The sequence below is a fragment of the Panthera pardus genome, unplaced genomic scaffold (genome assembly GCF_024362965.1).
Source record: "Panthera pardus isolate Hobbes unplaced genomic scaffold, ASM2436296v1 HiC_scaffold_10, whole genome shotgun sequence".
Classification (NCBI taxonomy): domain Eukaryota; kingdom Metazoa; phylum Chordata; class Mammalia; order Carnivora; family Felidae; genus Panthera; species Panthera pardus.
Window position 1 is genome coordinate 39,382,763 of NW_026526655.1, and position 14,397 is coordinate 39,397,159.

The 14,397-nt window shown below is 37.9% G+C and overlaps 1 protein-coding gene and 1 pseudogene across 1 annotated transcript in view; one reads left to right on the plus strand and one right to left on the minus strand.

The window, feature by feature from the left end:
• DNAH7 (dynein axonemal heavy chain 7) overlaps window positions 1–14,397 on the plus strand; it is a 263,621-nt gene that overhangs the window by 170,779 nt on the left and 78,445 nt on the right. The window contains exon 49 of the mRNA XM_053906776.1: window positions 10,642–10,796. Coding sequence (XP_053762751.1) covers window positions 10,642–10,796 — 155 coding nt within the window. The remainder of the gene's footprint in view (window positions 1–10,641; window positions 10,797–14,397) is intronic.
• On the minus strand, window positions 1,777–3,086 carry LOC109254472 (DNA-directed RNA polymerase II subunit RPB4-like; annotated as a pseudogene).

A 14,397-nucleotide genomic window follows, 5' to 3' on the forward strand; every position in this document is an offset into this window, starting at 1 on the left:
CTGATAAGCCTCAAAGAAGTAAAGTTGTCCAAGGATGAAAAGATAATTTCCTTCAAACGTTGATCAAGAATATCAGTGACTTACAAACCATGTCATTTCAGAAATTGAAAGAATTTATGAAAAGTTTATTTCTGCCTTGGCCAGCGGACATCAAACAATCTGTTTTTTTTTTTTTTATTCTTACTGTATTTTTAAGTAAACTCTACACCCAACGTGGGGCTTGAACTCCGTGACCCTGAGTCATTTGCTCTACCAACTGAGTCAGCCAGGCGCCCCAAACTATCTTAACTTTTAAAGCTGACTTTGTTAGGGCCTCTGGCAAGCTCATTCCACAGAGCATGTGACTCTTAATCTCCGGCCATGAGCTTGAGCCCGACACTGGGTGTGGAACCTACCCAAAAAAAGAAAAAAATAAATAAAAAGAAACTTTGCTGTTTCTCCAAACATTTTTGGGATCATGCATTCACTGGGAGCCAGCAAGTGCCCCAAAGAAAAATCTCCAAATTGTGAAGAAAATAGGCATATTTCCTTTCAGAAAAATCAAAGCTAAAATGTTTAGCTATGTATTTTTTTTTTACCCCTTTTAGCAGTAACTGTGCCTTGCATAAACCTCATTGGCTACGATACTGCCACTGCACAAAGCTAGCATGTTTAGCATTTGAAGAGTTCTCCCCCCCACCCCCCACAACTACCCCGCAAATAGAGTGCCTACATTGTAGCGACTCAGGAAGAGGCAGGCTCCCTCCTTCCAAATCACCTCCATCAGAGAACACCCGCTGCTGAGTAGCAAGTCAGAGGTTTGTATTCAATGCCCCATACAAGGAGTCTTCAAAGTGTTAGACCTTCAAGTCTGGCCTATGAAGGAAAAAAATCTTAATTTGGGAGTGAGAAAATAGTGCTTTAGGACCACTGACTCCAAACCTACATCCTTCAGAACTCCAAGAAAACAGGCCAAGTACCTATCTACCTCAGGGCTGTGGGCCCCAAGATGCTTGGAGTTATCCTCAGGTGTAATTACTTCCCGTGATGCCCTTCTTCCTTGACTTCCTTGACTTCTGGCACAATAATGCCAATGCTGTCTCACAGTCACTAACACTATTCTGTCTTTGAGAATTTCAGATGATGATACAGGTCTGGTTCAATTCTTCCTTTTGCATTTATATTTGGGGGCTCCTGTTTGGGTGTTTTTGTTTTGTTTAAGCAGGCTCCATGCCCAAAGTGGGGCTTGAACTCATGACCCCAAAATCAAGAGTTACATGCTCTAACCACTGAGCCAACCAAGTGCCCCTTAATTCTTCCTTTTGCATTTAGGGAAGACTGCTGTTTCCTATGCTAGTTTGATGTGCTCTAATATAGTGTCAAAAACTACAAACACACTGAAATTAAAACATGAAATCTTAGGAATCAAAAATAACCCAGGGGCAAAAATAAATAAATACATAAATACATAAATAAATACCAAATAAATAAAATCTTAAGGGGCACCTGGCTGGCCCAGGCAGCAGAGCATGTGACTCCTGATCTCGGGAGTCATAAGTTCAAGACCCACATTGAGAATAAAGGTCACTTAAAAAAAAAAATTAAGAACAATTTTTAAAAAAATAACACAAGGGCCAAAACCCTGGTGTAAGCTAGTCAACAGTGTAGCTCATATGCACCTCTCCATCTCACCCTTCCCAGAGGCAACCATGGTCCAGTTGTCCAGTTTGAAGTAGCACCTGAACCAAAACCAAGCCAGGTTGTTCTTTCCAAAAGAAGCCCAAGTGTCTTCTGCAAAATAAGTTCGTGTAAGTCGGAGGCAGACCCCAGGCCAGCGGGGGATGTCGTTAACTCAGCAGCAGGGTGATATTTGGAGATTAATATTGAGAGCTATGCACGGTCTGGATACCATCAAGAATCTGCTGTAGCTCCTAACCTTCAAACCACCCCTCCGGGCTTGGGGTCAGAGCCTTCCACTCCTCAGCAGGCTCTGGGCACATGTTGGCCAAACAGGCCAACTCAAACTTAAGAAGCTTCTCCTAAAGCAACAAGCTGCGGACACTGGCAATGGACTCTCCTGATTTTGAAATGACTGAGATGGGCTGTGACATGAAGACCTCAGGAAGTCCCTATGCAACCTCTGTACTCTCATTCTGTGGCTTTTGATGCTCCAGGAGCATATGAACTTCTGAATTGAGTAGTGTCTCAGCTGTTTCATACTCTCTGGGAAAGATGCTGTTGAGGCATCCTCCTCCGTGTCGCCGGCCCCCATATCTACACCCCCAGAAGCAGAGAGACGTGTGCTTTAAGTTTAGTTTGTTAATATGGTGAATTTTACGGATTGATTTTTTTGAATGTTTGACTAACCTTGCATTTCTAGGATAAACCCTACCTGGTCTTCATGTATTCTCCTTAATTATATACTTCTGATTCAATTTGCTGACACTTTGTCGAAGATTTTTACATTCTGTTCATGAGGGATATTGGCATGTGGTTTCTTTTGTTGGCATGTCTGCAGGATTTCATTATCAAGGTAATACTGGCCTCATAAAACAAATTGGAGAGTGTTCTCCCCCTTTCTGTTTTCTGGAAGAGATTATGTAGAATTATTTTTCTTAGATGTTTTGTAGAAAGAACCAAAGAAACTATTCGCGCCTAGAACTTTCTTTGGTGGAAGACGTTACCTATGATTTCAAGTTTGAAGGAGTTAAAAGACCATTAAAGTTATCTATTCTTTATAAAAAAAAATTTTTTTTAAATGTTTACTTAGAGACAGAGCATGAGCGGGGAAGGGGTAGAAAGAGAGGAAAACACAGAATTTGAAGCAGGCTTCAGGCTCTGAACTGTCAGCACAGAGCCAGATGCAGGACTTGAACCCACAAACCATGAGATCATGACCTGAGCCTAAGTTGGATACCTAACCTACTGAGCCACCCAGGTGCCCAGAAATTTATCTATTCTTAAGTGAATTTTGGTAGTTTCCATCTTTCCAGAAATTGGTCCAGTTCAACTAAGTTGTTAAATTAACGGGCATAGAGTTGTTTGTAGTATTACCTTGTCATCCTTTTAATGTCTGCAAGGTCTATGATTATAATCTTCTCTCTCATTCCGGATATCAGTAATTAGCATTTCCTTTATTTTATTTTATTTTTTCTTGATCAGCGTAGGTAAAGCTTAATAAATATTCTGGATCCTATCTAAAAATTAACCTTTCACTTCATTGTTTTTATCTACCTTTTTTGTTATCCATTTTATTGACTTCTGCTTTAATATTTATTATTTCTTGTTTTTGGCCTAAACTACTCTCTTCTGTGGTTTCCTAAGGTGAAAGCTTGTTATTGAGTTTAGAGTCTTCTTCTTTTCTAATCTAAGCATTTACTGCTATACATTTTCCACTAAGCACTGCTTTAGCTGCATAGCACAAATTTTGATATGCTGTATTTTCATTTCCTTCAAAATATGTCCTATCTTGAGACTTCTTTATAGGCCACTTAAAAATATGTTTTTAAATTTCCAAATACTTGATAACTTTTAAGCTATTTTCTATTATTTTTTGTTTTTTTACTTAATTTCATTATGTTCAGAGAACATACATTGTAAGATTCCAGTTGTTTTAAATTTCTTTGTTTTATGCCATAAATAGGGTCTTTCTCAATTTTCTATGTATACTTGAAAAATATTATTTTGCTATTATTGGGTAGAGGATTCTCTTTTTTTTAAGGCTTTTATTTATTTTTTATTTTTTTATTTTTTTAACGTTTATTTATTTTTGAGACAGAGAGAGACAGAGCATGAATGGGTGAGGGTCAGAGAGAGAGGGAGACACAGAATCTGAAGCAGGCTATAGGCTCCGAGCTGTCAGCACAAAGCCTGATGCGGGGCTCGAACTCAAGGACTGCGAGATCATGACCTGAGCCAAAGTTGGATGCTTAACTGACTTAGCCACCCAGGCACTCCAAGGATTCTTTAAATGTCACGTTCAATTGTGGCATAGTGTTGTTCACATCTTCCACATCCTTGCTAATCTGTCTATTGATTGTCTCTTCAGTTCTATTAGTTGTAGCTTCATGTATTTTGGAGCTCTGTTGTTAGATGCATAAACATGTAGGATTGTTAGGTCTTTGTGATAAATTGACTTTTTTATTATTATGTAACATCCCTCTGTATCCCTGATAATTTTTCTTGTTCTGAAGTCTACATGTAATTCAGCTTTCTTTTGATTAGTGTTTGCATGGTGTATCTGTTACTCTTATCTTTAATATAAATGTTATTTAAAGTGAGGGTATCTTATAGATAGCATACAGAGCCTATATTTTCTCCAGTCTGATAATCTCCCTCCATTAATTATACGTTTAGACAACTTTACACTTAATGTGGTCAGTATAATTGAATTTAGATCGACCATATTATTATTTTGGGTTTTTGTTTTTGTTTTTGTTTTTGTTTTTTTTGTTTTTACATGTGATTTTTGTTGCTCTGTTTCTCATATCTCATTCTTTTGGATAATTTGAATAATCCACAATTTTTAGTATTCCACCTTAATTTATCTACTGGATTTTTTCACTATAATGCTTTGCATTATTTTTTTCCCCCAATGTTTATTTATTTTTGAGAGACAGAGACAGAGCACAAGCAGGGGAGGGGTAGAGAGAGAGGGAGACACAGAATCCGAAGCAGGCTCCAGGCTCTGCACTGTCACCACAGAGCTCAGTGTGGGGCTCAAACTCACAAGCCATGAGATCATACCTGAATCAAAGTCAGACGCTTAACCATCTGAGCCACCCAGGTGCCTCTGCATTATTTTTTAGTACAAATTTTTATGTCTACTCAAATAACATTTTCCTGCTTCAATTAAAATGTAGAATTCTTCTCTTGGTGGGAATGTAAACTGGTGCAGCCATGCTGGAAATTCCTCAAAAAATTAAAAAAAGAACTATCCTATGATCCAGCAATTGCACTATTAGATATTTACCCAAAGGATACAAAAATACAGGTTTGAAGTAGTACATGCACCCCAATGCTTATGGCAGCATTACAAACAATAGGCAAACTATGGAGAGACCCCAAATGTCCATAGGCTGGTGAATAAAGAAGATGTAGTGTGTGTGTGTGTGTGTGTGTGTGTGTGTGTGTTTTATAAAAGATTACTCTTCTGTCAAAAAGAATGAAATCGTGCCATTTGTAATGACATGGATAGAGCTAGAATGTATTATGCTAATTGAAATAAGTCAGAAAAAAACAAATACCATATGATTTCACTCATATGTGGACTATGAGAAACAAAACAGATGAACATATGAGAAAGTGGGGGGAAGAAAAGAGAGGGAAACAAACCACAAGAGACTTATAATGATAGAGAACAAACTGTGGGTTGATGGAGGGAGGTGAGTGGAAGATGGGCTTGATGAGTGATGGGTACTAAGGAGGGCACTTGTGATGAGCACTGGGCATTGTATGTAAGTGATGAATCACTGAATTCTACTCCTGAAACCAATATTGCACTGTATGTTAACTAAAATTAAAAAAATAAAAATTGTAGAATGCTTGCAACCATATAGGTCTCCTTTACCCTCTCCTGATTATGTTATAGTAGTCGTATGTAGTATGTCTGTATACTTTGAAGCTCCCCCTAACTGAATGTTTTTGTCTCCATATTTATACATATTTTAAAGAAATTAAGAGGAGAGAAATAGTCCATTATATTTACCATTTTGTGGCTTTTTTCCTAAGATTCACTCTAGTATCATTTCCCTTCAGAGTGAAGAACATTAGAATTTAGAGGGAATCTGCTGACAAAGAATTTTTTTAGTTTTCATGATCTGAGAATATTTCACCTTTATTCTTGAAGGTTATATTTGGTGGATATAGAATTCTGGGTTGACAATTCTTTTCATTCTTCTGAGACTGTTCTACTATGTTCTGGCTCTGTGATTTCTGACATGAAATCTGCAGTCATTTGCATGATTGTCATCGATGTATAATGTATCACTTTTCTCTGGCTGCTTTCAAAAACCATGCTTTCAAATCTTTTGTTATCAACAGTTTGATTACAGCGTATCTGGGTGTGTGTGCATTTCTGTATGTTTTTTTGGTTTTTAGTTTCTCCTTTTTTTGAGGATTGCTAAGCTTTGTGAAACTGTATGGTTGTGTGTTTCACTGCGTTTGAGAAAGTTTCAGCCATTATATTTTCAAATATGTTTTCTGCATTTACCTCTTTCTTCTCTCTTGGGACCCCCATCACATGAGTGTTAAACCTCTTAATATTTTCTCACAGATCTTGGAGGCTCTGTTTGTTTTATCTTTTTTTCTCTTTAGTATTTAAATTGGATTATTTTTATTCATCTGTCTTTTAGATTACTGACTTTCCTCTGTCATCTCCTTTCTACTATTGAATCCTTACACTGGCTCCGATTTCAGATATTGTTCAGTTCTAAAATTTTCATTTGGTCCCTTTTATTCTTTCTGTTTCTCTGCTGAGAACACCTCTCTTTCCATTTATTATTATTATTATTATTATTATTATTGTTATTATTATTTTATAGTACTGTTACCTTGTGGAGGATGCTTTAAAGTTCTTTTCTGGTAATTCTAACATTCTGCTTTTTCTTTGAGAATTAGTCACATTCTAGCTCTTTGTTTGTTAAAAAATTTTGGATTGTACCCTGGGCCTTTTGAAAATGAGATGCTGGTTCCTATTAAAATCTTCTGAATAAGATTGATTTTTGTTTTAGTAGTCAAACAACTTGGTAAGGTTCAGATGCCAATTTCTGTCTTTTCTTTCTGGGCACGATGTCTCCAATGTGAAGTCCTAATTTAAAGTTTTTGCTATGCTGTCTAGAGATGCTTCTCAGCATGCTTTACTCAGGGGTGAGTCTGGGACGTGGGTTTATATCATAGCTCAAAACCTTTGATATGCTTCTTTGGATAGGTTTTGCACCTGCACAGATTGGTAGTCGGATCAGAACTTGTGTCTAGATTAAGAAATCCTTTCTTGGAGTCTGTCTTCTCCAGGATTTCTCCTGTACTTTCCATATCCCAGGGACCTTGTTCTCTGTATTTTTCTGTGCAAAATGACGGTATTCTCTCAGAGTTTCAGCTTCCCACACTGTTGCACAACTCATGTCCACACTTGGGGCAAAGTGACAAGAGGAAAAAGAAAAAGACTGGGGTTCCCCCTGCTTTGGACTAAATCTTTGTGTCTGCCAAATTTGTATGTTGAGCCCAAGTCACCAATGTGATGGTATTTGGAGGTGCAACCTTGGGAGGTAATTGGGTCACCAGGGTGGAGTTTTCATTGGATTACCACCCTTAAGAGGGCACTAATTTACCATGTGAAGAGGCAATGAGAAAATTGCCACCTGCAAACCAGAAGGAGGCCTTCACCAGTCAGTGGATCTGCTAGAAATTTGGTCCTGGGCTTCTCGGCCTTCAGAACTGTGGAAAATGTCTATTATTTAAGTAATTTGTTACAACAACCTGGGCAGACTAAGAAACCCTTACACACCATGCACAGCAGAGGCCCCTTTGCCCAACTCTGCTATCCAGAGCGATTGGTATCTCTCAGATTGGTTTTCCTTCTGCATAGGAATATGGTTCTGTGGCTGGGGTTGACCTGGGGACAGGGACAGAAGGAAAAAGAGGTTCCCTCTGCCTATCCTCCTCCCTACCCTGTTCACACATGATCATTTTGTCTTCTAGTTTGAATTTTTGCTACCTGTGATTGCTGCCCAGGGTGCCCATTAGGTCTGTTCTTCAACCAAAGCCAGAAGATAGAAAGAAAAACAGACAAACAAACAAACAAACAAACAAACAAACACAGGAAACTCACTACCCCTTTATTGGTCATTCCTCCAGTTTTAACTTTCTTTCCATTCACTTTTCATTATTTACTTTTTAGAATCTGTAAACAGTTGCTTTTTGTATTTTATCCAGAACTTTTCATTGCAATCAGTGGAAGAGAAAGACTATGATGGACTTAGCCCAGCTTGGTCAGCACCGTAATCCTTTCCTCTGAATCTGAGATGGTATTCTTTGGAGTGGTATTCTCCATGGAGGGGGATCACTTAGAAAATGTCTGTGTTTATAATCTGTTAACCCATATGATGTTTGTCAGACGTGTTTTGGTTGTTTGCCTTCCAGTAGATTATCAAACTTTATGTGATCCAGGAAAAAAAGGATAAAGAAGACTCACTGTGGACCTTTCCCTCAAAGAATACACAACTTAGATGAGTGATGCTGTTGACAAATTATAAAGTTACCATAATAGAATATTATCATTCTATCAGAGTACCATAAATGTAATATAGATGAACTGCTAAAGAACTTCAGAGAGAACAGAGACCTCAAGACAGGCTTTGTGAAGTGCGTAACATTTGAGCTGACCTTGAAACATGCATAGGACTTGAACGTGAAAGAATGAGGAAGAAGTGCATTTTGGACAAAGGAACAACATGAATATGGGTATTGTAGTTAAAAATTGTGGAAGCAACAGAAGGAAGAGTGAGTCATTCACTTTCTTTGGGGAAGCATAAATGCTAACACACTTAATCCTCCCGACTTAAAAGTATTTCTAAAATGTGACAGAATGAGACTTTTACATATTTATAAGTTTTATTCCTTTCTAATCTTCCTTCTCATACCCTTTAGTGTCTTATGGATATGATTCTATTTTTATTAGTTGATTATATCTAAGATATTACACTACTCTTTTGGTCTCACTTCTTCTTAATATAATTAATATTACGGTATGGGCTGAATTGTCCACACACACCCCCCATTCATATGTTGAGTATATAACCCTCAATGTGACTATTTAGAGACAGGACTTTTCAGGAGATAATTAAGGTTAAGTTAGGTATAATGGAGCCCCAATTCAATAGGACTGGTGTCTTTATAATCAGAGATTCCAGGAATGCCCGCAGAGGAGAGACCCACATGAGGACAGATGGAGAGGGCTGTGTTGTCTTCAAGCCAAGGAGAAAGGCCTCTGGAGAAACCAAACCTGCCAGCACCTTGATCTTGGACTTCCAGCCTCTAGAACTGTGGGAAAATAAATTTCCGTTAAGACAATCTGTGGTACTTTGTGAATTGCATAACATTTCAGCTGACCTTGAAACATGCATAGGACTTGAACATGAAAAGATGAGGAAGAAGTGCATTTTAGACAAAGAAACAGCATGAATATCTGTGGTTAAAAATTGTGGAAGCAACAGAAGGAAGACTGAGTCACTCAATTTCAAATTGACTATTACATTGTATAATGCTAATTTGGAGGGCAAGTCTGTCTTCTCTACAATATAAACTACATGTTTTATTCCAGGTTCTAACTTAAATACTAAATACTTAAATGGGTTACTTCCATTTGGGACAAATTATCCCATGAATTTCTAAATTCATATTATAATGAGATGATACTGAATAAATTATCCCTTTTTAGCCTTGCCTTGTTGTGTTTTGTGTTTGCTCCAGTCACCTTTTATTTTCTCCTTCTGCTTTTCTGGCAACCTACGAATTTCCTGTGCTCACTTTTGAAGAATATGGCAGTATCTTTAGGGAAGTGACCAGAATTATGGCTTGTGTTTATTGAAACTTCCAAGAGAATAACAGTAATCTTAATGCTGATTGCATTTCACACGATGCAGAAGGCTATATGGTTGGATACTATTTAGTGATGGCAGATACTGGTTAATTCTTTGTGACCCTGGAAAATAAACTGGGTATCTCATGGTTTACTGCTCTTGATCCTACCATAAAAAAGGGATGTGAGTAAGAACAGAGCAGTAAGTATGAGCTCTCCCATAGTGCAAAAACTGACTTTCAGAGAATATCTTTCTGTCTGTAGGAAGCTTAGAAATATGTAATGAACTACATGTATGACATTAAATATACAAGTGTTTGAAACAAATACTGGGTCAAAAGTTGTATTAACACTTTAGGGTCCAAGAAGTTTAGATCATTCAAATTATGCTTTTTATCCTTTTTTTTTTTTTTTTTTAGACCATTATATCCTTAATGGTCTAGATCTCAAAGAGAGATATGATGTCTCAATTCTTTCTCTTTCTCTCTTGTACAAATGATAGCAGATGGGAACCAAGAAATGGTTTCAGAGTCACAAGTAATTAATGGCAGGGCCCAGTGAAAAACTGGTTTCCCAATTTGCAGTGTTCTTGCTAAATGAATTGACTTAACCAGAAAAAGCAACAAATGTTTTCAAAAGTTTAACCTTTAGAGAATTATTGTTTTCCAAAGAGTAAACAACTTGCAAGATGCCTGGGTGGCTCAGTCAGTTAAGTATCCAACTCTTGATCTTGGCTCAGGTCATGATCTCACGGTTCATGAGATTGAGCCTCGCGTCATTAGGCTCGGCACTAACAGTGTGGAGCCTGCTTGGGATTCTGTCTCTCCCTCTCAGCCCCTCCCCAACTCACATTTTCTCTCTCTCTCTCCCCCAAAAAATGTGTTTGCAATGTGATTTTTTATAGTTGTGATTTTAATAGTCTAGTCAATGTAAATGTTTCTGCTATAAGAACATAGTTTCTCATAGTACATTAAAAAGTAAAATGTTACCATAAAGCATATACTGTAAGAAAGTGATATGTGCATGAGTATTAACATAGAGACAAATCATGATTTGACCAGCATTGTCTTTTTTCCCTCTTTCAGGAATGCAAGAAGGTGGCCTCTGATGATAGATCCTCAAGGTCAGGCTAATAAATGGATCAAGAACATGGAAAAAACCAATAGTCTTCATGTAATTAAATTAAGTGACCCTGACTACGTCAGGACTCTGGAAAATTGCATCCAGTTTGGTACCCCTGGTATGTAGTTGAATAGTAAGTGTATAAGTGTACATTACGGTAATGCCTGGAAAGGGCACAACTAACCCAGAAGGAGGTAGGTTTTTTTCTTTTTTAAAAAGATATTTGTGTCAGACTCATCTTAAATAAATAATGGCTTTGTTATGTCTTTCATTACTTATCGATAATTAATCAAGAACTTGAGAGATTATCATTCTCGTTGGGTTAGGCTGTTTCCTTTGTCCCAAGATTCACTTGTGAGGCTTCCTCTAATGTAGCTGTTTTCATTTTTGTTTGTGGTTTTCCATTCTTTAGTTCTCATTATAATTCCGCTTCTGCAATTAATAGGACCACTCCATATGCCAGAAGTATTTTAACACATTAGTCCAATTATCTATTTATTCTTCTTTCAACTTGTCCTACCAAAGTGGCAGAGAAGTGAACACACATTTTGCATGGCTGACTATTATCGGCCAGGATGGAGAGATTAGAAACATGACAGGGATTTTTCAATAAAGCTCTATGCACGTGTCACATTTGTTGAAACACAAAATGTTTATGATCTGAGTAAATTGGGGTTATCGTCTTCTAATTTTTATGTTTTTATTTTATTTTTGAGAGAGAGAGAGAAACAGAGTGCAAGTGGGGGAGGGACAGAGAGAGAGAGGGAGACACAGAATGCAAAGCAGGCTCCAGGCTCTGAGCTGTTGGCACAGTCTGAGCTGGGCTTGAATTCACAGACCATGAGACTATGACCTGAGCTGAAGTTGGACGCTTAAACGACTGAGCCACCCAGGCGCCCCGGGGTTGTCACATTTGAAATTTATGTTACCTATCAACTTTTGACTACTTGACCAAATAAATGGATGTAAACATTATGAAACAACAACATATTTGTGCTTAGGACAAGTTGAGCAAATTCCAATTGCTACTAGAGCTAGTACAACATGGAAGAATTACAACAAATGTATCAGGTAGTCTTCTAGACCTTTTATTTTTGCATGTTAATAATGAGCTAATCTTGGGACACCTGGTCGGCTCAGTCAGTGAGCATCTGACATTGGCTCAGGGCATGATCTCGTGGTTCTTGAGTTCAAGCCCTGCGTTGGGCTCTGTGCTGACAGAGCCTGGAGCCTGCTTGGAATTCTGTGTGTGTGTGTGTGTGTGTGTGTGTGTGTGTGTGTGTGTGCGCGCGCGCGTCTGCCCTTCCCCCACTCATGCTCTGTTTCTCTCTCTCTCTCTCAAATAAACATTAAAAAAAAAAAGGTTTTAAATAAAATAATGATCTAATCTTTAAAATATTACAATTTTTGGTTTGGTTAGGGTACACGTGAAATGAAAAACCTTAGTCTACCTACAAAATCTGTGTTTGTGTATATGGATACACAGACACATACGCAAATGGTATTTCATTCATCCAACTGGTGTTCATGGAGTATGGTATAGTGATATATGCGTTACAGAAAAGGGTGAACATGACCTCTACTATCAAATATCTTGCTTGTTTAATAGGATCAGACAACATGTGTTACTAACAGTAATAAAAATAGAAAGTGCACATGTGTCACTAATCCTTGTTAGAACCACTATGCTGTTGTGAGCAGGTGCACTAGCTCTGGAGTTAGAGGTCTTGCCTCTTACTCATTGTTTAGTTCAGTGATCTTTCTGAGACTCAGTTTCCCCATCTGTACTTTGAGCATATAGCATGAGGAAGAAATGAGTTACTGTACTTTAGGTAGTTACAGAAGTGTCTGCTAAGTTCAATGTATGTTGTTTCTTGGAGATTTGCCTGTGGTGTGCACATATTCTCTTTTAATTAAATTAGTATATATTCAATTATATTAGCATAATAAGAAAGGCACAGATGTTTATGAGAATTCACAGAAATAGGGAAGATTTCTTGAAAGAATTGGGACCTTAAATAGTTTAGTTAAAATTACTTGGGGCGTCTGGGTGGCTCAGTGGGTTAAACATCCAACTATTGATCTTAACTGGTGTCATGATCTCACGGTTCATGAGATCAAGCCCCATGTCAGGCTCCATGCTGACAGTGTGGAGCCTGCCTGGGATTATTTCTCCCTTTCTCTCTGCCCGTCCTCGTTTGCCCTCTTCTTCTCTCTCAAAATAAATAAACCTTAAAAAAAATTACTTGATTTCACTTAGCCAAATTTCCTTGATACAGTAAAAAAAAAAAAAAAAAAAAAAAAAAAGCCTCTACCACATGTTTGACATTCTGAGATTCTACAATCTCCGTCACGGATCTTAAGTTAGTGTTACATCAGTTTAGAGAAGAAAGGTCCATGGAGACAAAGTGTCTGGTGGTTTCCAAATTGTGGGAGAGAAAACCAACTTCTAGTGGGTCATGACTAGTATTTTTTAAATGAAATGCAGTAGCAAAGAATAGAATATATTAGGCTGCATAGCATGGAGTATCAGTAAGCATTATTTTATGAAATTTTTGGGGTTTGATGTGCATATGTGTGTGCTTGATCAAGATTTGTGTTTCTTACTTGGAGTTGTGACCATAAAACGTGTGAAATCCAGTAGTAATTCCAACCAGTTCATTTTATGAACAAGGTAAGTAAGGTACTAGAGAATGTTAGTTATGTGGCTTAACCAAGATTATACACCTAGTAAAGGGGAATGCTGAAACTAGTCCCCAGGTCTTCTACCTTTGCCCAGTGCTGCCTGTGCCGCTCGCGGTTGCTTTAACCTACTTTTGGGAATGGACTACTTTAAAAATGGACAATAATTGGGACGCCTGCGTAGCTAGTCAGTTAAGCATCTGACTTCGGCTCAGGTCATGATCTTGCGGTTTGTGAGTTCAAGCCCTGAGTCAGGCTCTGTGCTGACGGCTCAGAGCCTGGAGCCTGCCTTGGATTCTTTGTCTCCCTTTCTCCCTGCCCCTCCCCTGCTCATGCTCGCTCTCTCTCTGTCTCTCTCAAAAATAAATAAACATTAAAAAAAAATTTTAATGGACAATAATTATTTACAATACCTTCTAACATTATTCACTTCTAACAGAAGTGAAAAATTTTAATCTATTGTAGAGAGTAGCAGTTGGCAGATTTTACAATTACTTTTCTATTGACACTTCAGGTAAAAGAATTGGTTACTGTTACAATTTTAAAACATAAGCAGTTGATAGTGGCCTATTAAGAACAATGGCTTTTAATCTGTCATCCCTTGCTGGCAGCCTGGGTAGGGAAGGTAGAGGTTTTCTCCTCCTTCACCGACCTGGCTCTTCTTCAACCAGACGGGCCTCCCTTTACTTTGTTTATACTGGGTTTTAAGATAATAACCTCTTTGGAAAAAAGTATCGTACTGCTTACAAAAAAAGTTTGAAAGCCAACGTTGTAGAAAAGAAAGATACATCTATATTAGCTATACCAATGAATAAGGTGTGCATAGGATATTAATCATATAAATATTGCGGATAAATCAATTTTATATCCCGATAAAGCAATTCTCATTGGGTTAGGCTGTTTTATATCCCGGAAAAACAAGACAAAACTTTAAAAAGGCATCAACTTAGGGGCATCTGGCTGGCTCAGTTGATGGAGCATGTGGCTCTTAAACTTGAGGTTGTAAGTTCAAGCCCCATGTTGGATGTAGAGATTGC